Source organism: Puma concolor, chromosome A1, assembly GCF_028749965.1.
Source record: "Puma concolor isolate L17-30 chromosome A1, mPumCon1.1.hap2, whole genome shotgun sequence".
NCBI lineage: Eukaryota > Metazoa > Chordata > Mammalia > Carnivora > Felidae > Puma > Puma concolor.
This window is the reverse complement of record NC_141667.1, coordinates 685,704-708,524: the sequence shown is the minus strand read 5'-3', so window position 1 is coordinate 708,524 and position 22,821 is coordinate 685,704. Positions and strand designations below refer to the sequence as shown.

The window sequence follows — 22,821 nt, the reverse complement described above, 5'->3', positions numbered from 1 at the left end:
TGAAACAACAGAAGTGCTACCCTCCGCCATCCAGCCGCTACGGGCCCTGTGTCAAGGGGTAGGCGCTGCCCCCAGAGGCTCCGGGTGGCCCTGGGCTGCACGGCTCACCCTGTCTGTGTCAGGCCGAGACTGCCTCCTCCTGCTTTTCAAACCTGTCTCCTCAACACCACCAGTCATCCTGGATCAGCGCCCACCGGCCCCAGGGTGACCTTGCTTGAACTTGATGACTTCTGCAAAGACCCTGTGTCTAAATGAAGCCACATTCACAGTTTTGAAGTGGGTTGAGATTTGCTTGTGATTCTGCCGGACGTTCACGTGTCTTTGGGGAGAATACGCTGTGTGGCTGTTGGGTGTGTGTTCTAACATCCGCCGGTGAGGCCGATCTCGTTACACATGGGAGCAAAGTTCATTTGTCTGCACTGAGTTTTTGTCTTTGTCCACCCATTCCATCAGTTACTGAGAGGTATGTGCGAAAACCCATTAGCGTGGACGTTCGTCCCTGTTTGCTTTTGGGGACAAGGGTGCCGGGGCACACGTCCTCAGAAGGGCTTGTGGCAAGGCGTCTGGGTGGCTCAGTGGGTCGAGCGTCCGACTGCGGCTCGGGTCATGATCTCTCAGTTCATGCGCTTGAGCCTCGCATCAGGCTCTGCAGAGCACGGAGCCTGCTTCGGATTCGGTGTCTCCCTCTCTCTCTGCCCCTCCCCCGCTCACACTCTGTGACTCTCTGTCTCAAAAATAAGTAACAAAAACTTCCAAACAATTTTTAAAAAGAAGGGCTCATCAGTGGTGCGTTCACCCGGTGAGCCAGTGCGGGATCCTCTCTTCTTGCCTTCTCTGGTACTAAACGTGTATTTTCGTTATTCCGTTTCCTCCAGCGGCTTCCTGCGACTCTCGTGGCTGTGCCTGGCTTGTTGGGGTGGGTGTTCACATGGTCACCTCTCACCTGTGGGGCCCGTGCTCCTGAGCAGTTGAATTCAGTAGACGGACTTCGCGTCTCGTGCGTTTGCCACCACGCCGTGTCGCCGTCACTGTGTGCGTCCTGACCCACCTCCCACCTCCTCCCCGGTTAGCGCAAATCTCCGTGCTGCTGTCCGGAACCGCCTGACTTCAGCTTGGGAGGAATTTTCTCGGGTGTTGTTTCCTGGGAATGTCATTGTCTTCCCTCGTTTTGCAGGACTGTATTTGCTGGTGTAGACAGCGAGGTGGCCAGCTGTGGCCTCCGTCCCGTGGTCTGTGGCGCCCGCGGAAGCCGACGTGGCAGACGCTCTCTGGTTCTGCTTCTGTAGTGTGTGTGTCCTCCCTCCCGGAAGCAGGAAGTGGCAGCCACGCGGTCTTAGTCAACCTGCTTTCCATTGTTTTCTCTGCGCTCATCACACTTTGACATGTTTTCGGGCTGTGACGCTTGTCTCTGAGAGGACCTCGCTGGTCACCTTCGAGGTGTTGAGCTATAAGGCCCGAGCGACCTTGCTGTGCTCCAGTCGTGATCAAAGCTTTTTTTTTTTCGTAAATGTATTTTTGACTCATTGCCCCAAGAAAACAGAAATTAATGACTTGTGGCATTTACACAAAAAGTATTTCTCTGTGGATGGCGGCGAGGCTTCTAGCACTTTCTCTGTCAGCTCTCGTGTGATTCAAGCCAAAAATTTAATGTTTGAACGAGGCACTTAAACCCAGAGATAGTTATCTCACTCAGAAACTGTGGCTCAAGCGCACTGCCCCTTCCTTTTCTCCCCCTAACGGAATAGAAGAAAGTCCAGAAAAAGGTGAATTTGGGTTCAGGCTGCCAAGCAAAATTGGCAGTTTCGAGCTTGAGGCGATGGCTCAGCCGGTTGGAAACCATCCAGCAGGCAGAGCGCGCTGGGTCTCTGTGTGCCCTCGCCCCCGGCTGCCCCTCGGGGTCCACGGCCCCCAGACACGCATGTGTGTCCCCCAGACACGCACACGGGCCGCGCTGGTGAGGAGATCTCAGCCCGTGGCGGGGGGGCCGGCGCTCCCCGTGTCTCCGGCCCGGTGGCCTTGCTGTGCGGCCGCCCCCGGGAGGTGCAGGGGGAGGGCTGGCGGGAGGCCTTATGCATTTCTCGGAGGGTCCTCCTGCCTGGATCCTCGGGCGTCTGTCTGCCTCCAGGGGCAGGGCGGCTGGAGCTGTTACGCCCAGACCCCCAGGACCCGCCCAGAGCCTGTCTCCCCTCCTCGGGGCTGGCGTCTGCGCAGGCCCCCAGCCCTCCCCCAGAGAGAGTCCAAAACCCTGCGCGGCTCCCCACCTTCCTGGGATGATAGGTGTGACCTTGAGAGAGGCCGTTGGTCACCTTATCAGTGCTGTGGATAATAATAGGATCGAAATCACCGCCCTGGGCGCCTGACTGTGACCTGCTTATCTCGGCCGGCAGCAGCTTGTTTAATTTAAATGATTGTGAAGTATTTTTGTCTCAGCAGGGCTGGCTCACCCTGCACGCTAGAAGGTACGGGGGGAGCGTCCCCTTCCTGTGGGCCCAAGGAGCCGCCTCCCGCCTCCTCCCAGAAGGCTGGCGTGGGCGCCCGATTCCTCACAAAAACAGGAACATAATCCCGATGCTTTTCTTTCTTACTTAGACACATTGCCTGGAAATCGCCCCACCTCCATCCAGGGGACGTCACTTAGTGAAACACATGATTCACAGTAGCCAAAAGGTGGAACCAGCCCCCGTGTCCGTCGACAGACGGATGGACACAAACGACGTGGCCCATCCGTGTAGTGGCACGGTGGTCAGCCTGGACACACGACGTGGCCCATCCGTACAGCGGAACGGTGGTCAGCCTTAAGGAAGAAGGATACCCTGCCACCTGCCACGGCATGGATGGACCCTGAGGACCTTGTGCTCCGTGGAATTGGCTGGTCACACGGGACGTATCACACGTGACTCCCCTGTGTAAATCATACGTAGAGTCAGAAAGGGGGACGTGGCCTCCAGGGACTTGGGGCCTGGGGTCCGGGGTCAGCGTTTCACGGGGACGGAGCTTCAGTCCTGCAAGATAGAAAGAGTTCTGGGGGCGGATGGTGGTGACGGTTGCACAACAATATGTTAAAAGGTAAACTGAGGCACCTTACAGGTTTTGGGTTTTTTTTTTTTCCCCCAGAGTTTATCTGGAGCTTCCCCAGCAGGAGTGCGGGAGGGGTTTGTACAGGACAAAGCCAGGAGGTGACCTGATGGGTCATAGGGCACGTGGCCAGCTTATTTGTGAGGCTGCCTGCCTGCCTGGCTGCCTGCCTGGCTGTTCTCAGGCCCCCTTCTCTGTTGGCGCATCAGAGCACCCATCCGGCGGCCTCCTTGTTTGACTGTGTTAACACTCGTGAGTGTACTTAAAGCCCCTGAACCACAGTTAAATATGGTTAAAACGGCCAATTTTTTATTCTGTGTGTTTTGCCATAATTAAACAGAATCCATTTTTCAGAAAGGGGAAGAAAAGTCAAAATGCAGACGTTTTTGTCCAGATGCGAGGTTGGATGAAGGAGGCAGGGAGGCCCGTGTGGTGGCAGGATTCACGGCAGCCACGTCCACAGGGCTACATGCCCACACACGGTCACAGCGTGGCACTGGGTCGCTGTGACAGCCCCCAAGCTGGGGTCTTCAGCCCCACTGACTACATTGTGTGAGACCCCGATGCTTGCCTCCCTCCCGAAAACAGTCACCCAGGCCCTAGCATGGTCCCGAGTGGGGGTCCCGTCCTCAGAGAGGATGCTGGTCTGGTCACGAGGACTCTAGGATGACCCAGTGACCACCCCCACGGGACTTGGGGACAGCGGGGGTCACCACAGGCTCCCATGAACAATAGCCACAGGCCGTGGTGGCCAGCCTTGGCCGTCCCCACAATGTCTCAGGAGCCTCAGGAGGGGTGAGCTCGCAGAAGCAGGGTGCCGCCACCGTGGGCCTGGGGGTTCAGCTGCCGTGGGAAAGCAGTCTCCGAGGCGGTGGCCCCTGTGCAGGGCTACCTGGGGTGACCTGGGCAGTTTGTCACTTTGGAGGGGTCACTCCTCCAAAGAAGGGACAGCAAATGAACAAGGGCTGGGGTGGGGGCGGCAGGGGTCTGGTTAGTGTTTGGCCGCTGGCCCGGGCAGGCCCCTACGGCCTCGTGGTGTCGAGGCCATACTCCGCCTCCCCAGGGACAGGGTCCAGGGAGAGAACCTGGATGACCAGCCAAGACCCTTGAGCAGATGCTGGCCCTGGAGGAAGGCCAACGTCTTCTTGGACCTGGTGTGTTCTGTCCGCCCACCTCCCTGCCTCTGCACCCCTGCACCTGCCCGTAGCCGGGGTCTCCTTCTCCCAAGTGCCTCCCCGCTTCCCCCCAACCCGCCCACCGCACCAGCACTGTGCACAGCCTACCTTCCTCCTTGAGGCCTGGAGACCTTGCCTCCTATACCAGATGGAGCCTGGGATGTGGGGACCCACTGGCCCCCACTTTATGTGTCCAGGGACGGCCGCGGTGCCTGGCACGGTGATGCTCGGTGACGGACTGTTGAATTCTTAGAGGAACTGGTCAGCAAAGGAGCTCACCTTCCTTGGGGGTCACATGACCCCTACTGTTGCACAGCTTGTCCAGACCCCACCGCCCGGTGTTGGGGTGGGGGGCGGCGACCACAGGACACTTGGCCAGAGTCCCTTTCCAGGCCGGGTGTGCACACAGCTGCCCTTTCCTGGGAGAGCCCGTGCCAGCTACTGAGGGTGGCCCGTGGCCCTGTGTCCAGGGCTCCGCCTTCAGGGCCTGGGCGAGGTGTGGGTGGGCAGTGGGCTCGGGTCCCCGGAAGGGCAGCTCCAGTCTCCACCCCCTGCCCGGGGTCTGTGGACTCTCGGAGCTGCCTGCTGTCCCAGCACCCCGCTGTGCTGTGTGACATCTGGCATCCACTCGGTCTTTCTGGGGCCCACAGAACGGGCATCATTGCTGTTGCTATAGATGGTTGTCTTCTTTCTGAGTCAACTACTCAACTGTGAGTAGTTGGCACAGCACAGACAAAGGCCCTGAGCCACGCCCGCCAAGGGAGCTTTGGGACATTTCCTGCCCCAGGGCTTGGACTCATGAGCCCCGGGGGCTGACAGACCACCCACCTGGGACCTCCAGCCGGGACAGGTGCACCAGACGGAGTTCTTTGTGATGTGATGGACAGTTCTCGCTGGCGCTCACCCACAGAAGGACGTGGGAGACGCCGCCCCGGGTGGCCCACTGCCAGGGACACAAGCGACTCGGGGCAGGGGGAGGCGCACCTGGGGCCTCGGGCATGCTGCCCCCTCTCGTGGAGCTGAGCTCCGTCCCAGGGCATCGGGCTGAGCCCACCTCCGCGTCAGAGGCGGCTCTGAGCTACGCTTTCTCCCCCCAGTAAGGTCACACACGGGACCCACCGCGGAGCCCAGTGGTGTGCCCAGGGCCACCGTCCTGGCGCCTGGCCCTGCCTGCACGAGCTGTCACTGAGCTCTGCACCAGCACGCATTTGCACAGCTCGGACCCTCCCGTCCGTCTGCCTGTGGTGTTGCTGGGCTTGTGGCTCATCTCCCGCCTGGCTCGCGAAGACTGCGCCGCTCCGAGCATCCAAGTGTGTGTCTCTGTGGGGAGAGGGACCGGGGGCTCCTGGCCAGTGTGTGTGTGTGTGTGTGGGGGGGGGGGGGTTCCGAAGTGGCCACACGCTTCCCACGCCCCGTGTGAAGCACAGGTGGCCCCCTGATGAGGTGCCAGTCTCTCCTTACTGATCCGTGGGGCTGTCCTTACAGACTCCGACACAGGCCTGGGCTGGCTGCGTGGACGACCGTGGTCCTGGCGCCCCGGGGGTCCACCTCTCACTCTGAAGGGAGCCCATCGACGAGCAGAAGTGCCTGATGGTAAGGGAGAAGAGTTAGGCAGCTTTTCTTTCCGGAACAGTGCCTTCGAGGCCGCAAGGGAATCCCATGGCCACCATTTTAATGTCAATCTCTTTCATGGCCCCTGACCATAGACTGTGCTCCTGCAAGCTTGGGGCCTCCTTGATGGTGTCGCCTCACACCCAGGCCCAGCCTGGGGTGGGAGCCATTGGGGGTGTCCCGTGAACCTGCCTGGGGAGCTCAATGGGGGCCTGGGGGTGGAACCTGGCCAGCACCGTCAGCAAAAAGGTCCCAAGGTGACATCAGTAACACACACCACAACCTGGGAGTCCCATGTGATGGCTGTGAGGGGGACCAGTGGCTGGGAACAGCCTGCATGTGGACCTCAGGGGGACAACAGGGTATCTGGGCCTGAGGGGAGGTCAGGGGCCCCAAGGCCCAAAGCTGGATGCTCCTGTTTCCCCCCCCTCCACCCCCCCCCCGCCCCATCCCCTGGAACTCCCCTGGGGAAGTCCAGAGGCACAGGGCACACTCAACAGGCTCCAGAGAGGGATGGAACCTGCTGTGCCCAGACCGCGGCCGGGGTCGGGACCGTGGGAGCCCCGGGAGCAGGCCCGGGGTGGGTAGGTGAGGTCCAGGCACAAGGCCCCGTTGCCCTGGCAGTTTCCACTGCCCCTCACTACCGCCCGTGACACCGGCTCCCGGGGGAGCGGCTGAGGCCAGGTTGCCGGCCAGCCTGGGCCCCAGGACACTGGTCTGGGTGAGGCGGGCAGGAACGGCCAGAGAGGTCACACTGAGGGTATGTGGCCTCCGACATTTCTGAAGGGGGTTTGATGGACCTGCGTTGCTGAGCAGGAATGCGTGCCTGTCCTGGTGTTTCCTCGGAGCTGACGGCCCTCGGGGGTCTGGGCAGGCAGGAGGGCCCCGCCTGTGCTGGCGCAGGCCTGCTGGTGAGGCCGCCCCCACGTTGGTCCCCGGGAGGGCTTTGGGGAGAAGGCAATCAGGGCCAGCATCTCATGTTCTCAGCCCCCGAGGGTGTTGCAGTGAGCTTCTCGAGTTTCCACCAAGATTTACGTGAAAAGAAGTTACTTGTGGAACCAGAACAAGGTGTGACGGCAAAGCGGTGTTTTGGCGTCTGAAGCTCTAAAGAAAGTGGGAGGCCTTCCTTTGTTCTTTGATCACGGGTGTCCCGACCGAGGGGTGGGACAGGGGCACAGGAAGCCTGTGCACGAGGACAGAGGACCGAGCCTGGGTGTGTCCGCAGGGCAGGGGACGGTGGGGCCCCTGGGGGGTGGAATCTTCTCGTTAAAGGGCTATAAACCCCGTTTAGTGCTCAAGTCCTACAGGCTTTCTACCTTCCACGCTCTTGGAATGTTACTTGCATCTTGCAAAAACAACATGAAGCCCCAGCAGGGTTTCCGGGGTGCTCTGGAGGTGGGGATACCACCTTCCTGGCTCCAGATTCCGCCCTGCAGACGCTCCTTCGGCACCGCCTCCCACCGGGATCCGCCCGCAGGGTGGGGGCAGGGTGGGGCGGTATAGCCAGTCAGGTGGCAGTGGCCATCAGATTACCCTCCAGGGGGCATTGGAGGCTGTGGAGAGGACAGCGTTTTTAAGACACGGCCATTTGTCACTTAGAGCTACAAAATTATTTTGAAAGCTTTCCAAGCTACAGAAAAGTGCCACAGTCGTCAGAGTGCTCACACCCCCGACAAGCCCGTGAGTCCTCTCCCTCCGTGGGCCCTTCCACCTGGTGACTCCTGCCTTCTTGTTCCCGAGTCCTCAGGTGACAGTGACGTGTTTGAGGAGTCAGGCCATTGTTTTGCAGAACTTGGAAAGCTTGCCCCTCCCTCCTTGAGAGGGACAGGTGTCCCCAGGGCAGGCCGCAGGGCTTCTGAGCCGGGAGCCGCCCAGAGGGGCCAGACTCAGGGTCACGGGGAGGAGCCTGGGGGGGTCGGTGTGAGCCTGGGGCAGAGGGGCCAGACACAGGGTCCAGGCTGCCACTGTGGCACTGTCTGGGCGTCCACTGCCCCTGAGTGCTGCCCTCTTTTGGAGCCACAGCCTGAGGGCCAGACTTGGGGTCTGCAGGGCCCATCCTGGCCGTGGGTGGTCCCCTCAGACAGAATTCTCCCCGTCCCACCAGCCCCGAGGGTCCTGGTGCCACAGAGCGGTGAGGACTCCAGAAGTGGCCTCTCCCCTCCAGGGCTTCTGTCCCCCCTCTGCCCTCACATCCCACCCTGCCAGGGACGGCTCGCCACACTCGTTCTGACCAAGTAACTTTGGCTTCAGGTAAAGGGGTCTCCCTCCCCTCCCCTGCTCCTGGAGCCTTTCTGGTTCTTTCTGCTCACCCCACTTCCTCCTTATTTCCCCTCCCCCTTGGCCCTCAGTCCCAGCAGCAGTGTGGGACATCTGATCCCTTTTCCTCAGGACTGGCCCCAGGCCCCTGGGGTGTGCACCTGGGTGGGTGCCAGGCCGTCCCGGCCTCAAGGCGCTGACTTACTGCCCGAGGTGGTCCCGGGCCTCCCAGAGCTGGCCTCTTCCCTGGACCCAGGGCAGCCGACGCCCCTTCCCTCTCACACCCTCCTTGGTGGGTGGTTCCTGGACAGCGAGCTCCCGGGCTGCAAAGACGAGCTGAAATCTTGAGCCTGGAAAGTTGGAGGGCCAGCCACAGGCTCTGAAAAAGAAGGGAGGAGAGAGTCCTCTGCCAGTCCCCCAGCTCCCTGTGAGTGGCCCTTACCCTCTGGACCTCAGTTCCCTCACCCGTGAAGGTATTGGCCCCACTAAAGAGCTCCTGTGGTCACCTGGCCCTGGCCGCAGACCACCAGGGTGGAAGGGGGCTGGCAGTCCCCTTGCCCTTGCAAGCTCCCCCCACCCCGGGACAATAACTTGAGTTTGGAGAGGCCTGGTCACTGACCTGCCCAGCACCTCCGGGCAAGGTGCCTCTGTTCCCGCACCCCTACCCTTCAGCACCACACTCTAGTTTTGCTGAGCGATGCCCACACCGTTCAATGAAGCTGGCCCTTCTCTGAGAAGGACACCTGGAACCCGTCTATATTTTGGGTGGGTGGCCTTTTCCCCACCTTTCTGGCTGCTGCCCCGGGAAGGCAGCTGAAGCCACCCAATGCCTTCCACCCGACACTCAGACCTCTCTGGGGGACCCCTGTCTCTCCTTTGTGGGAGGCAGGGTGTGAGGACAGACAAGGTACAGTCCTGGTCCCCTGCTGGCCCAGGCCAGCTGCAGAAAGCTAGTGCTCACACTGGGTGGGGGGTGGGAGCTGGGGGAGGGAGGGGAGTCGGGCCACCCTACTGTCTTCTTTTTTCTGTCTTTCATTGGAAATGGATTTTCTGAATTTGTTTTTATACTGTTCGGTTGTTAATATGAAAAAAGGAAGAGAAAATGCAGAACTTTGTAATCCCCAGGACCTCCCAGCTGCCATTTTTTTAGGCCTATCGGAACATTCTCGCACATTTTTCAAACCTGATCAGACCACTCTGCTTATCCTGTTATGGTGTGTATGGTGAAATAGTAGACGTGTTTTGGGGTGGGTCACTGCACCAGATGCCGTAACTCACTTTCCTTTTGGTGGACGTTCTGTTCTCTACTTTTCCCGTGTCCTTTGTTAATGAGCGCACCACGGGGCTGGAAGATAGGGGGCCGGTGCTTCCCAGGGCTGTGCCTGGCCTTCCTTCCCTGGCTGCAGGGCCCAGATGAAGGAAAAGGAGGGCTCCCCAGGGTGGAGGCCGGGATAAGGCAAGGCCGGGGGTCCTCTGTGGGCCTGGACCTGTCTCAGAGCTTCGGGAACTTGTGTCTGGGTTCTGTCAGTCGAGGACTGAGCCCCAACAGCAGCCTCTGCCCCCCACCCTATGCCAGGCATGGCTCCTTAAGGTTGTGGGTGCTCCTGGGGCGCCTGGGTGGCGCAGTCGGTTAGGCGTCCGACTTCAGCCAGGTCACGATCTCGCGGTCCGTGAGTTTGAGCCCCGCGTCGGGCTCTGGGCTGATGGCTCAGAGCCTGGAGCCTGTTTCCGATTCTGTGTCTCCCTCTCTCTCTGCCCCTCCCCCGTTCATGCTCTGTCTCTCTCTGTCCCAAAAATAAATAAACGTTGAAAAAAAAAAAAAAAAAAAAATTTAAGGTTGTGGGTGCTCCTGAGCCAGGCAGGGAGGAGGGAAGGGGGAGACCAGATCCGCGCACGGTGTGGTGAGCGGGTGGGGGGTAATGCTCTGTCCTCGAGGGGGCCAGACTGCGTGTGGGAGGACCTTGCGGGCGGAGGCCTCCAGGGAACGCGGCGGCTTGGAGGCTAGTGCGTGCAAGGGCCCCCTCCGGGCAGGGTGACAGAGCAGGAGCGGATAGTCACCCGCTGGGGGAGGCGCGACCCCGGGGGCGCGGGCCGTCCCCGAGCGCAGGCTGGGGGAGGGGACCTCTGCGGAAGGCGCCCCGCCCCGCTCCGCCCCGCCCCGCTGCGCGCAAACTTTTCCGGAGGCCTAGGGGGACGGCAGGTGAGGTCACGTGGCCAGGGGGCGGGGCGAGCCGGGCCGGGGGGCGGGGGCGGCCGGCGCGGACCCCGCCCCTGCTCCCAAGTCCCGCGGCGCGTCGGCGGAGCGCGGGCCGGAGCGCGGGCCCGAGCCGGAGTCGGAACGCCATGCCCACCAACTTCACCGTGGTGCCCGTGGAGGCGCGGGCGGACGGCTGCCAGGACGCGGCGGCCCAGGGGACCGAGGGGACCGAGGAGCCGGGGCCCCCCGAGGGCGAGCCCGACTGCCAGAGCCCGGGTGAGCGCGGCCGCACCTGCCCGCGGGACAAAGGCGGAGCCGGGCTGCGCGGGGCCCGGGGGCGGCCGGAGGAGAGGCAGCCCCGGAGGGGGCGGAGGGCGAGCCGGGAGGGGCCGGGAGCGGGGACGCGGGGAGGCCGGCCTCCTCGAGGAAGGGGTGCGGGGCTTCCTTCCACCCACTCTCCCCAACTCCTTCCCTTGGAGGCTCCCCCTCCCCACGGTCCCTCTCTCCCCCTGATCTCACCTCCCACGAACCCCCCCTTACCCCCCCACCCCTGTCCCCGCACCCCCACTGCCTGCAGAGCCCCCTCGCCAAGCCTGTCCCCGGGGCTCAGGGCCCCTGCTGTGCCTATGCTCCCAGGGACTGTGGGCTCCGCTTTGCTGCCCCCTGCGTGTCCCAGCCCCACGGGGACACAGGAAGCACCTTCTTTCTCGCACTCTCGGTGGGACGGGAGGAGGTATGGGACGCCCGGTGTAGCTATGGAAACGGGGAGGGGCCTCGCCCTGCCTGAGAACCCCCAGCCCCGGGTCCCGCAGTCCGGGTAGGGCCGCGGGGTTGGGGCCGCCCCAGTGCCTTCCTGCTTCCTTTCCGTTGCCTTTGCTCTGCCCTTGCGCGCTGGGGCAAAGGGCTCCGGCCAGATAAGCCCCGGCTGGGAGCCCAGCTTTGGGCGCCGCCTCGCCTGGCCGCCGACAAACCCGCTCTCTGGGGTCGTCGGCAGGAAGGCCGGCAGGTTCCCACGGGCTGGGGGAGGGGCCGCCCCGTCCTGCAGAGCCTGGCGCCGGCCGGCGAGGGTCCTCCTCACCCTCTTTGTTTCCGGAATCAGGAGACGTCTAGCGCTTTCACTTTCTCTGGGGGGGGGGGGATCCCGGATCCCCGATCCCCCAGGCCTGCTCCCTCTGTCCTGCAGCCTTCAGACCCCGGGTTCTCTGTGGCTGATGAACGGGTCACCCTCAGTAGCTGCCCTCTAGAGTTGGGGGTCGTCAGAGGACAGCCCACAGCCCCAGGTCTCACTCCTCTGCGGTTGGGCAGAGGCTCCCTGCTCCAGGGGTTAAGGAAAGAGGGCCTCAGACCGCCGGGGGCCCTCTACCCTGGCTGGTTAGGTCAGGCATCTCCTGAGAGCAACCAGTGTCAGGTGCCCCGGGGAAGGCGCTGTCCTCATTGGGCTGTCCCTCCATGTCCTTGTCTGCCTGCGGGGGTCTGGGGCTGGTCACCGCCCCTGCCTGGCTCGAGGGCTTGAAAGCGGGTGGCCTGTGAAGGCAGTCTGGGTGCCCGGCCCTCCGTGGTTCTGACGGTGCTCCTGCGTGGTCTTCCCGGGTGCACTGTGTTACAGCGGCCACATCAAGTGCATCGTGTTCCCAGAGCAGCCTCTCCTGCCTCCTGCCCCCTCTGGGGGTCCCGCTTCCCGTCAGCCGGCCCCTTCTCCGGCGGATTGCAGTCCTATCTTTCGAGACTTGGAGTGCATCTTGTTTTGAAGTTGGGGTGATTTTCTTCGTGCCCATTTCCTCCTGCCCGAGGGCCCGAGGGCTGGGCACTGCCGCTGCCCGGAGAGCTGGGCCTCTTGCCCAGCTGGGCTGGTGGGGGGCCGGAGTCCGAGCCCCCGCCCACCGTCTCATCCTCTGACCCCTTCAGTTCTGTCCCGGGCTCCTCAGGAACCTCACTGCCTGTGGGAGCTGAGTGTCGGGAGCTCAGGCAGATGCCAGGCGTGGGCCGCGTGCTTGCCTGGTGACGGAGCCTCGGTCCCCGGGCCGTGCTCTCGCTCAGCTGAGCCAGCACAGAAGTCAGCTGGGTCTTTGAGTTTTGTGTTCTCCGTTCTTCATCTTCCCTCAGGAAGAGACAGGGTGGAGCCCCCTGCGTGGTCACTGCTCGGGGAGGGGCCTCTGCTAGGCTGCACTCTGATGTTGCACATGAGCTTTCAGAGCCCATTTGGTGCTCAGGGTGCCGTGTGACTGGCACTGTGTTGTGTGGCCAGCGTGACGGTCACTCCAGTGGAGGAAAAGTCCTTAGCGAGCTGGGAAGGCCCGGCAGGAGCCTCTCCCGAAGGCTGAGATCCCCGCCAGTGGCCAGGCCTGGCTCCATCACAGGACCGCTGGTGCTTCTGACTGGCCGATCCCCTGGGGAATCTCCTGGCTTTCTGGGCGGGCCTCCCGGTGGTGGTGGCGAAGCAACGCTGAGGGGGCCCTTCTGGGGTGTTTTTGGAAGCCCGGAGCTGTCTGGAAATAGGGGGCCTGAGACTGCAGCTGGGGGTCAGGGGCCAGGGTGTGCTGAGAGCGGGTGGGAGTCGGGGAGGGGTACTGCTCCGCTCCTAGGCCCACCTGGCCTGGCAGAGCTCGGCGGGACTGTCGGGTGTTCCCTGCGTCGGCTGCGGTCCTGAGCTGGACGGGGCCTTTACGCCATCGGCCTGCCGCAGCTCCACGCACGCCAGGCAGATGCGTCATGAAGCTGGGTCCTATCTTGTGGCCGTGGAGGCCCCCACTGCTGCCGGCCTTCAGCATGGAGGCTGGAGGACGCCAGCGCCGACCTTAGCTGCCCGGCTGGTGGGCCTGTGGCTGGTGCTTTAGAGCCGGGAGGACATGGCCCTTCACCCGGGTGGTGCTTCATGCAGGCCTGGGCACGGGGAGGCCAGGGTCGGCACCGGCTTCTGCCGTGAACCCTCCTTGCCTCCCTACCTGCTTCCGGGGAGGTAGGGGGAGGTAGGGGCGTGTTCTGGATGACACCTTTGTCTTGCCTGGGGGGCGGGGGCGGGGAGCCGAGCCTCCCTGAGGACCTTTAATGTCCTGCGTTTGTTGTGACTGGGGATCGCAGGCGGAAAGGATGGGTTAGTTCCGTCCTTTGGTGTTGTGTTTCTTGGTGGGAGTATCTTCCGGGAGGGAGGTGGTGCGGAGTGCGGATGCTTCTTTGCTGACTTCCAAGTGTGGGGTTTTTAGGGACTTCTGGGAACCTTCCTGAGTGTTGGGCCTGGGTGGAGCCCCCTCCAGGCCCTGTGGGGGCTCTGGAGCTGGCAGGTGTGCAGGTGAGGCATGGCCGCAGGCCCTGGGCCCCGACGGAGGTCGGTGGGCTCAGCCCTTGGAGGGTTGACCCGGCCGGTAGCCCTATGTCCCCGTCCCTGGCTGAGACTCCTGTTCCTCACTCCCCAGGGCTCTGACCCCAGCCTCGTCCTCACCCCGTCACTGTTCCCCTTTTTGGATTCCTGTCTGTGACTTCTGCTCTGCAGCTCAGCTCCTGGGGCCACCCAAGGGTCTCCTCCCGGCCCTCTGAAGGGGGCTCTGCTTCCCTGGGCGCGGCAGCCAGGGCAGCGGGCAGCGCTCCGAAGCCACGGCCCTGGACCTCAAGCGACTTCTCTCTCGGCGCCGCGGGTGGCTGCTGCCCGGGGTGGGGGGTCGCCGCTGCCGGAGTGGTCGAGCTCGCCTGGGGTGGGGGCAAGGGTTCAGTGAGCTGTGTGGTTCTGGAGAGCCGCCAGGACGGCGGCTTCCGGGTTCGGTTCTGCTGGGCGAGGACACGGGGTTTCAGGAAGGGAGGGAGGCGGCCCGCCGTCCCGTTGGCAGAGAGTCCGTGGCTGGCGCGAGCTCCCAGCACCGTCTTGGAAACGGCTATCAGCGGTCATTGTGTCTCATTGTGTCGTTGAGGGAGAGGTCGTGATATTAGACGGCGGGTGGGGGAAGGGGCTACCACGCGTGCGCGTGTGCCCAGACTCGGTTTCCGGTGGGGAAGCAGCAAGGTGGAAGCACGCGTGGGGCGTGTTCCCACGTCTCTGTGCGCCTGTTGGGCTCCCAGACGGTCTTCCTGGGGGAGGCCCTTGCCTCGACTAGGTCCCCTGCTGGGCTCGTGTGTGTGCACACGTGGGCTGTGTATCCGTGTGCATGTGTGTGCACGCATGTGGGCTGTGTGTGCACGCACGGGGAGGCGGGCACAGGGGCTTGGTGGTCACGTGGTGTTGGGGTGTCAGGGCATCTGTTCTTGCCCTCTCAGCCCAGTGACGTGGCTGGAGGTGTCACTCAGGGGGTGTCTGTTGCCACCCGGGCTCAGGAAGTGGTGGTGAGACACGTCTGTGCCTCTGATGTGAGATCTGTTCCCATGACCATTATGAGGAAACTTGCCACATAGATCCCTGAGTGTGTTCTAGAAAGTTCCCTAGACATTCTCAGTGTGATGCTGCTATGCTGGGATGGATATCTGAGCTGTGGACACCATTGGCCGTGGTAGCTGCTTGTGGGGGGGGTGGCTGCCGTGAGTTTGGCACGAGGGGCGCCCGTGAGGGTCTGCCTCTCGTGGCCGCTCCCCGAGGGGCTGCGCGGTTACAGGGTCCGCAGGGCAGTTCTGTGAAGACTGGAGCGTCCACCACGGCTGGTGTCCGTTGTGGCCTTGGGTGCGTCAGTGTTCAGATCAGCGTGTGTCCTGCTCCTGGGGACGTGGAGGCTGCGGGGCCAGCACATGATTTGAGGTGCGTTGGGAACAGTGGAGTGCCCTGTGGTGCTGGGTGGCAGCATGGCCTCGTGGAAGGGGACGCTTGGGTGCCGGGATGGTGGTGCCAGGGGGAGAGTGGCCAGGGGGCAGGCTAGGCCTCTCCATGCGGAGACCGGCCTGTTCTGGTTCTGATGTCCCTGGCTGTGTGGCTGTCCTGACTGGGGGGCATCTCTGAGCTGTAGCCTCCCCGTAGGGGTGGGGGAGTCCTGGTGAACCCCCGACACAGTCACCGTTCGCAAGGTGGGCTGTGGCTGACCCCACAGACGGACCCTCTGCTCACTTGGCCTTCCCTGGTGACGCGGGCACTTGGGTCTGTGGCTGTGCCTGTATCCGTGTGCTGGACCAGCAGGGGTCAGGCTGTCTGTGGGTGATCGGTGGCCCCCCTGGAATGCCGCCCTCCCCCCGGGTGTGTGTGAAAAGCAGTGGCCTCCGGGGTGAGCCTGGCCCCAGACAGGGAGGCGCGATGAGTCAGAGTTTGAAGCCACGGGACACTGAGATGACCCAGGGGAATTCCGTGGATGGGCCGGCCGGCGTGGAGCCTTGCTGCCCAGTGCAGGGGGTGGTGGCTGGGGGGGGGCGTGGGGTATGTGGGCTCTGCACGGACTGGGAGGCCGGCCTCTCGTGCCTGTGAGCAGGAAGGAGCCCACTCTGGCGGCTGCGGGGCTTGGATGTGGAGAGGCCACTGTGCTGGGCGTCCTTGGACACCGTCACCTGCCTCTCTCTGCTGGGGGTGCTCCGTGGGGCCTGTGCGTTGTTGGTGTTGTGGGCACGGTCAGAGATTGTGGGGCCCCCACTCACCTTGCTGAGGGGCTGGGGGCCACGGGGCATTGCCCACCCTCAGAGGTTAAGGCTCAAGTGAGTTTCGGGGTATTTCTTTCAAGGAAATGGCCTCAAGTGTTCCCTGCTTACCTTGTGTCCCTGGGGGGTGTGGATGGAGTTCTCGGGGCGTTAGGTGCCCCACAGGGGCGGCCGGAGTGGGCCCGAGGTTCTCGTGCTCGGTGGGATCCTGCGGGTGAGTGGCGGGGGGGTACTGCCCACCGCAGAACCCTCTGTCAGGGCGCATGACTGGGTGACCCCTGGGCGGGCCCGGGCTCCTGCGTCGGAGGACCGGTGACCTTGGGCCAGGAACACCTTCCCAGGGCTGCTGTCCGTGGGGGCCGCCGCAGAAGGCCGTTCCTCATCCCTGCACAGCCGGGGCAGCTGGGTTCGGTTGATTGTGATTGTGGGGACCCTGGCCCAGGGTCTGCCACTGTCACCCACAGTGGGGTGTGCGTTTTGCGAGCCGGGTCGGGCGCTGCAGCCGTGAGCCCGCAGGGCAGAGCGTGTTGTTAGGTGTTACCACCGCCCAAGGGCAGGCGTGCTGGCTGGGCGCCCCCTGCGGTGTGTTGCCATAGCCAACAGCTGTGCCGGGCAGGTGGGCGCCTCCAGCTCTGCCCTTGGCAGGTGGGGCCAGAGGAAGGCCGGCTGCCTGGGGGGGGGGGGGGGGGGGAGCCTTGGACGAGGACCCAGCAGGCCTGCGGAGTTGTGGCACCCGGGAACATGTGAGCCGGTCTCCCCGGCGGTGGGAGTTTGGGCCTTGGCAGTCGGGGCAGCTAGGTGTGGGCACCTGCTGGGGACAGACCCATGCAGGCCTGGGCTCCCTTCTGGGGGGCTCTAGGGCAGTGCTGTTGGGGGAGACAGCACAGAGGCTTAACGTCTCTCCTTTTGTGAAAAGGAGGGAAACTCCCTGTTCGGAGCAGAGGCCTGGTTTGTGCAGATAAGCTCAGCAGCTCCAGCAGGACTAGGGCCGGACAAAGTGAGGTGCCCCAGCCAGCTGTGCTGTTTGCACCCCGGCTCCCTTGTCCGTGGCTGTTGGCATCATGTGGGTCCTCGAACCTCTTGCCAGGAGCCCCGGTGAGCAGGCCTCAACCAGGTGTCCGAGGGGGGACAGGGTGAGTGGCTCCCGTGTCCTGGGGGGGGGGTGGACAGGGTGAGTGGGCCCCACCAGGTGACCCCCGTGTCCTGGGGGATCACAGGGTGAGTGGGCCCCACCAGGTGGCCCCCGTGTCCCGGGGTGGGGGCGGCGGTCCGCCAGGCTGCTTCCCTGGTGGAGGGCTGAGGTGTCCGTGCAAGTCTTGGCCGGGTCTCCCGCTCCTGTGTCTCTGGCCCTGTTGTGCCTTGGGCGGGTTTCCTGTCTTGCGGTTTCTTCTGGAGGGACAGGTGGGGGAGGAGGCGGAGGAGCCGCCGAGTCCTGTGTGGTCTGGGGTGGTATGGGGGCGGCCGCGGAATCACGCCGGGGTGGGGGGGAGCTTGCCGACACCTCGGCAGAGAGGGAGCGGCTACCGGGACTCAGTGCCGGGCCGCTGGGCCCGTGTCTGTTCAGGGGGTGGGGGGACGCGTGCAGGTGGCGTGAGCTGCGGCTTCCTGCAGGGTGCTGGCCGCAGCCACCCCTGCGTCCCCATTTGTGCTGGCCTCTGCTCCCGGAGTGCCGCGGGGCCCGCAGGAGAGCATCTCGTGCCTCAGTTTCCCTGTCCAGGAGCCGGCCTGTCGCAGGGGTGGCCGTGATCTCTCGGCTGTATCGTCGGCTGGTTCCCAGGGAGGCTCCGCAGTCACTGGGGAGGGATCGAGTTGGGCCGAAACCAGAGGAGTGGCCGCAGGTCAGTCTTGGGTTTCCTTCTCCCTGAGCCGCAGGGTCTCCGTCACCGCCAGACGGGAGCCTGTGTCCGTAACAGGAGCTGCCCCAGGAGGTGGCTGAGGGCCCGGTGCCCCTGGCGGAATCTCCCCACCCCCTCCTTGGGCCTGGTCGCCAACTGCAGATCCTGACATGGAGGAGGTCGTGGGAGAGGGCAGACCAGAGTGGGCAAACGGCCAAGTGACCGATGGGAGTGGGGGTCCGTCATTCCTTGTGCGGGGTGGGGGGGGCATGCCCCTTCAGGAAAGGCCGTGAGGCCGTCAGAGGTGTGGTCCCCAGAGACGTGTGGGAGTGCGTGTGCCCGGGCGCATCTGTGCCGTTCATCTGTCATTGTGTGTGTTCGTGCACGTGTGTGGTCTGTATCTGTGCACACGAGTGTGCCCGCGTGCCGTGCCTGTGCCAGCGCCTGTGACTGTGCACACGGGTGGTCTGTGTGTCCTGGAATTTTCCGGGCACTCCTCCCTCTTTGCAGTTTTTCTTCATTGGCGCCTCCTGGTAGCCGAGTGTCCCCTGGGATGTTCCCTCTTTTGGGGCCGTGAGTGTGGGATCTGAAGAAAACGTCCCAGAGGCGGAGTCTTCGCCTGGTCTCTGGGGTGGCGGCAGCGAGTTGCTGTGGTGGCCTGGTGGCCGTGGTCGGGCTGGGAGGGGGCTGCGCTCCTCCAGCGTCTGAAGCCGACCTTCTCCCAGAGGTCCCCGAGGTGGTTCCCCAGGGAGCCTCCCCCCTTTTGGAAGCATGGGCAAGCGGGAGATGGGGGGAGTCTGGGGGGCTTTGTCCCCGAGGCCACACTGCCCCTCCGACCATGAGGCTGCTCATGGGGGTCAGCTGCTTTTGGGTCACACCTGGTGTCACACGGGTGCTGGGGTCAGGATGCGTCTGATGCTTTGGAAGTGAAGGCTCCGTCCTTGCCAGGAGGCCTCTGGGAGCCATAGGCAGGCCCCCCTGCCACTCCCTGTGGTGCTGGGCTCCACAAGGCCAGCCAGATGCACACGGAGGTCACTCATGTGGTGGACCCGGCGTTAGGCAGATCGTGCCTCCGTCCTGTGTCAGGGACCCCAGACTGGAGCAGAAGTGTGACACTGGCCTTAAATAAAGGGATTTGTTTTTGGTGGGCGCACCGGGCGCGGGGTGAAGGAAACAGGTGAAATGTACTAACGTGAGCTAGTCCGTGTGGAACTCGGGGAGGAGTGTCTCAGGCCTCCGTCCCTCCCCCGCGACCCCAGCAGTGGCCCTGCAGGCCCAGGTGGGCGGGCTCAGCGGACACCTAAGGGGGCCCTTGGCTGGGCCGGGGCCGGGCGGGCAGGAAGGGCTTCCGCTTTCCCGTCGGCTTCCCTGTGGGGCACACGCGTCCCTGAGACGGCCCTTCCTTCCGCTTTCCTGGGGACTTGGGGCGGGAAAGGCTGGCGCATGGTCCCGGGATAGGATGCCGTGCATGGTGCGAGCAGGCGTCTGGGGTGGCGGGCGGTGGGGGGTAGTTGTCACGCTTCTTGCCCTCATTCTATTTCCTCTGGTTTCGACACGGAGAGTGTTTCTGTTTTAGCCAGAAACGTGCCGTGAAAACCGCGGGGACTGTGACCTGAGCCTGGCAGTGTTTGCTGGCTGGACACAGAACTCACCCTCCGGCCCAGGAGGAGCCTGCTGGCCTGGGTTCCGGAATCCAGGTTGCAGCACTGGTCCTGGATGTGATGCGTGGAGGGCAGGGGGCAAGGCCCAGGGGTCAGGAATCCGCTGTTAGGGGCTGTGGAGCCGAGAAACACCTCATTCCGGCCGTAACGGGGTTTCAGAGAGGTCCTGGCCACGGGCCGTGCTCCGGGCTCTGGCACCAGATGCACCAGGGGGCCACTGGGGGGGACTCCATCCTGCTGGAGGTGCCCTGCATGTCTGGGGTCCAGCACAAGCAGAGCAGAGCCTGCATTTGGGGGCAGGAGGGGGGTGGCCGCCGACCCTCCCAAGTCAGTCTGTGCCCCTTTCTTGGGAGCGGTTCACGGAGAGACACTGGTAAATCCTGGATGCAAACCTGGAGGCGGAGGGAGGTGGGGAGTGATGTGAGGCTCACTCAGGAGGAGGAGACCAAGCCAGGGGACGGCTGCTGATGGACGCTGTAACCCGAGAAGGGACAGGGACACAGGGGCTTCTGGCCCTCAGGGCTGCAGGAGGACACTGTTGTCAGCAGCAACTGGGGCTCTGGGCTCCTGTTGGTAGCAGACCACCGGGGTCTGGGCTCTGGACTCCTGGTCGGTGGCTGGCCTCCCTGCCTCCTTGAGCCCCTGCCTCCCTGTCCCGGGGCATCCCTGCCCTGCCTGCTGCATGTGCACACACTTCTCTCAGGGACGAGGGAGCCAGGGCTGTGCAGCGCGCCTGGAGTCTGGAGAGTAACCAGCTTCAGGCTTGGGGGAGGGAGGCGCTGTCTGCCAGGATGACCTTGCCCCTGGTCACATCCGATCTTCCCTGACCAGGGGTTGAGATTGCATTTAGCGGAGTCAGAACTGGTGTGGGGTGGGGGGGGTGCGGGGGGTGGGGGGTGGGGAGTTGCCTCCAGGACTGCGGGGCGAGCTCTGTACCCTAATGAGGGCAATTACGGGGGCCTCAGGAGGACGAGGCAGAGTCCCTGTCTGGATGTGTGTCCAGCACTGCGGGGGCAGGGGGCAGCTTTCACAGAAAAGCTGAACGTTTTGTTGAACATTTTGTGTTAAGAACACAATTGTGTTGTGTTGTGAACAAAGCGTGTTGAACATTTTGTGTTAAGATCACGGGGTGAGGTGTGGCTTCATCTGAAGTAGCCTGCACAGGAGGGGACGAGGACAGCGCTGCTGGCCAGGGCCTCGCACCCCACGCCCACCTGTGCTCCTTCCAGGTTCCAGTGACTTCCTGAGACCTTGGGCCCCAGACCGGCAGCCGCCAGCCGTCCGGTCCGCTCCTGGGCGAGCACGTCCGTGGTCTCTGGGTCCCGGGCCAGGGTTGGGCCTGCTCACCAGTCGTGTGTCCCATGGAGCAGGTGCAGGTGTTTGTGGTCGCTGAGGCTGTCAGGCTGCAGAGAGCAGTGATCCCCGAAGCACTGGTTTCCGCAGACGTCTCTGGGCTCGCAGGCCGGGTGGGGGGCTTTAAACAGGCTGATCCTATGTGCCGTGGGGTGGGGCAGGGGCAGGGACCGCTGGGCAAGCTGGGAGCGGGTCAGGGTGGGTGGGAGGCGGGACGGCCACCTCCCTGCTTGGCGGCCTCCCTGAGGATCACACACGGCTGTGCGTTGAGAGCCCCCCGCTGGGCTCTCTGCAGCCTGTGGCCCGGCCACCTGCTTTTGTCAGTAAAGTTTTATTGGCACGTGGCCCTGCTGCTTGTTCACACCTTGTCTTTGGTGCACCAGGTGCTTGTGATGGCACCGTGGCCTTTTACAGAGGAAGCTTGCCGGACCTGTGGTCTAGGACCTTTCCCCCCTTGCTGTCTGTCCTGCCATCAGCACGCTTGAAGGATCTGGGTCAGGAGGCTCGTAGAACGCCACAGAATTTGTGCGTGGCCATTTGCTTGGGGTGGTTTTCAGGAGAAACGCTTTGAGGCAGGAATGCCACGGGGCGTCCTGTCACTGTGTGGCTCGCGTGGCCCCAGACGACCCTGGTACTGGGCACCTCCCCTTTGTACTGACGATACAGGGACCTCTCCTCTGTCTTTCACCCAGGGGGTTCAGGGTCTCAGGTTTTTGCCTGAATTTCTTCACACACTGGTTACGAGTGGTGGTCTGAGTGAGGCCTGTGTGCCAGCGTGTGTGAATGGTGCCTGCCTGTATGTGTGTCTTCCGGGCCTCAATTCTGAAATTTTCAGTCTGTTGTTTCTTCGAGATATAAAACTTGCTTCTTTTTTTTTTTTTTTTTTTTTTTCAACGTTTTATTTATTTTTGGGACAGAGAGAGACAGAGCATGAATGGGGGAGGGGCAGAGAGAGAGGGAGACACAGAATCGGAAACAGGCTCCAGACTCCGAGCCATCAGCCCAGAGCCCGACGCGGGGCTCGAACTCACAGACCGTGAGATCGTGACCTGGCTGAAGTCAGACGCTTAACCGACTGCGCCACCCAGGCGCCCCAAAACTTGCTTCTTTATGTACGAGTGAGCCCTACACCGTGAGAGTTTCTCTGGCTTTGCTTTTTAACATTTGTTTGTTTTTGAGAGCACACGCGAGCATGCGGGGGAGGGGCAGAGAGAGAGGGGGACCCAGAATCCAAAGCAGGCTCCAGGCTCCGAGCTGTCGGCACAGAGCCCGATGCGGGGCTCGAACTCACAAACCGCAAGATCATGACCTGAGTCGAAGTCAGATGTTCAACCGACTGAGCCACCCAGGCGCCCTGCTTGATATATTTTTTTAAAAGCTCTCACTGTAGAGTTTGTAGAAGCTGTGAGGCCGTGGAGAGTCTCTGGGGACCCGTTTCTGCCCCCTCTGCTGCTCTGTCTTCTGAGCCGCTGTGGGAGACGCCTCTCCTGGTAACAGGCACTTTCTCCCTGTTGCGGCTCTTCCTCTGGCTTCACCAGTCGGCCCGGCAGTGTCCTTTATCAGAGGACGTGGGCCACGTGCTGCTCTCCACTGCCCCGTCTCTGTGCTGTCCCTGTTTCCGGAACATTCCACGCCTGTCTTGGCCCTCTGTGGTGTTGCGTCCCTGAGGGGCCGCTTCTGTGCTTGTCTGGCGTTGTCTCAGGCTTTCCGGTGAAGTCACCAGTCACGAGGGTTCTCCCTGGGTGTCGGCTGGCTTGTGACCCTGGTGTTAACCTTGACCTTGGTTAGGTCAGCGGGTCGGCTTCTCCCCCAGGGCGTGCTTGCCTTGTGATGTGGAGCAGGTCTGGCGCAAGCCGCCACTGCAGCCATCGTTCCCGCGGGGGCTTTCCCGTCCCCATCCCTCCCTGTGGCTTAGCGGGCGATGCAGCCTGGCAGGTGCTTGTGCCGTCCCCCGTTGTTCACCTGCGTGTGGACTTGGTACATGTACTGTGACCTTGGACACGGATTGTTTTGGGGGTGGCCAGTGGGAGCCCCGTGCTGGTACTCTGTCCCTTCGATGATGTGCTGGGGTGTCCTCGGCCGACAGGGGGGACAGGCAGGTGTAACGGTCACAGGTGAAGAGC

General features: G+C 63.1%; 1 protein-coding gene across 5 annotated transcripts in view; it reads left to right on the top strand.

Moving 5' to 3' along the window:
- The window catches only part of SLC12A7 (solute carrier family 12 member 7), a 69,488-nt gene that overhangs the window by 19,536 nt on the left and 27,131 nt on the right, over nt 1-22,821 (top strand). The window contains exon 1 of one of the 5 annotated variants that reach the window (XM_086675233.1): nt 10,361-10,590. The exons of 2 other annotated variants lie outside the window; for them this stretch is intronic. In XM_086675233.1, the coding sequence (XP_086531359.1) occupies nt 10,461-10,590 (130 nt within the window). In that variant the 5' untranslated portion in view covers nt 10,361-10,460. Of the gene's footprint in view, nt 1-10,360; nt 10,591-13,456; nt 15,029-22,821 lie in introns of those variants that run through there. 2 more of the 5 variants (XM_086675238.1, XM_086675245.1) reach the window with 2 other exon arrangements.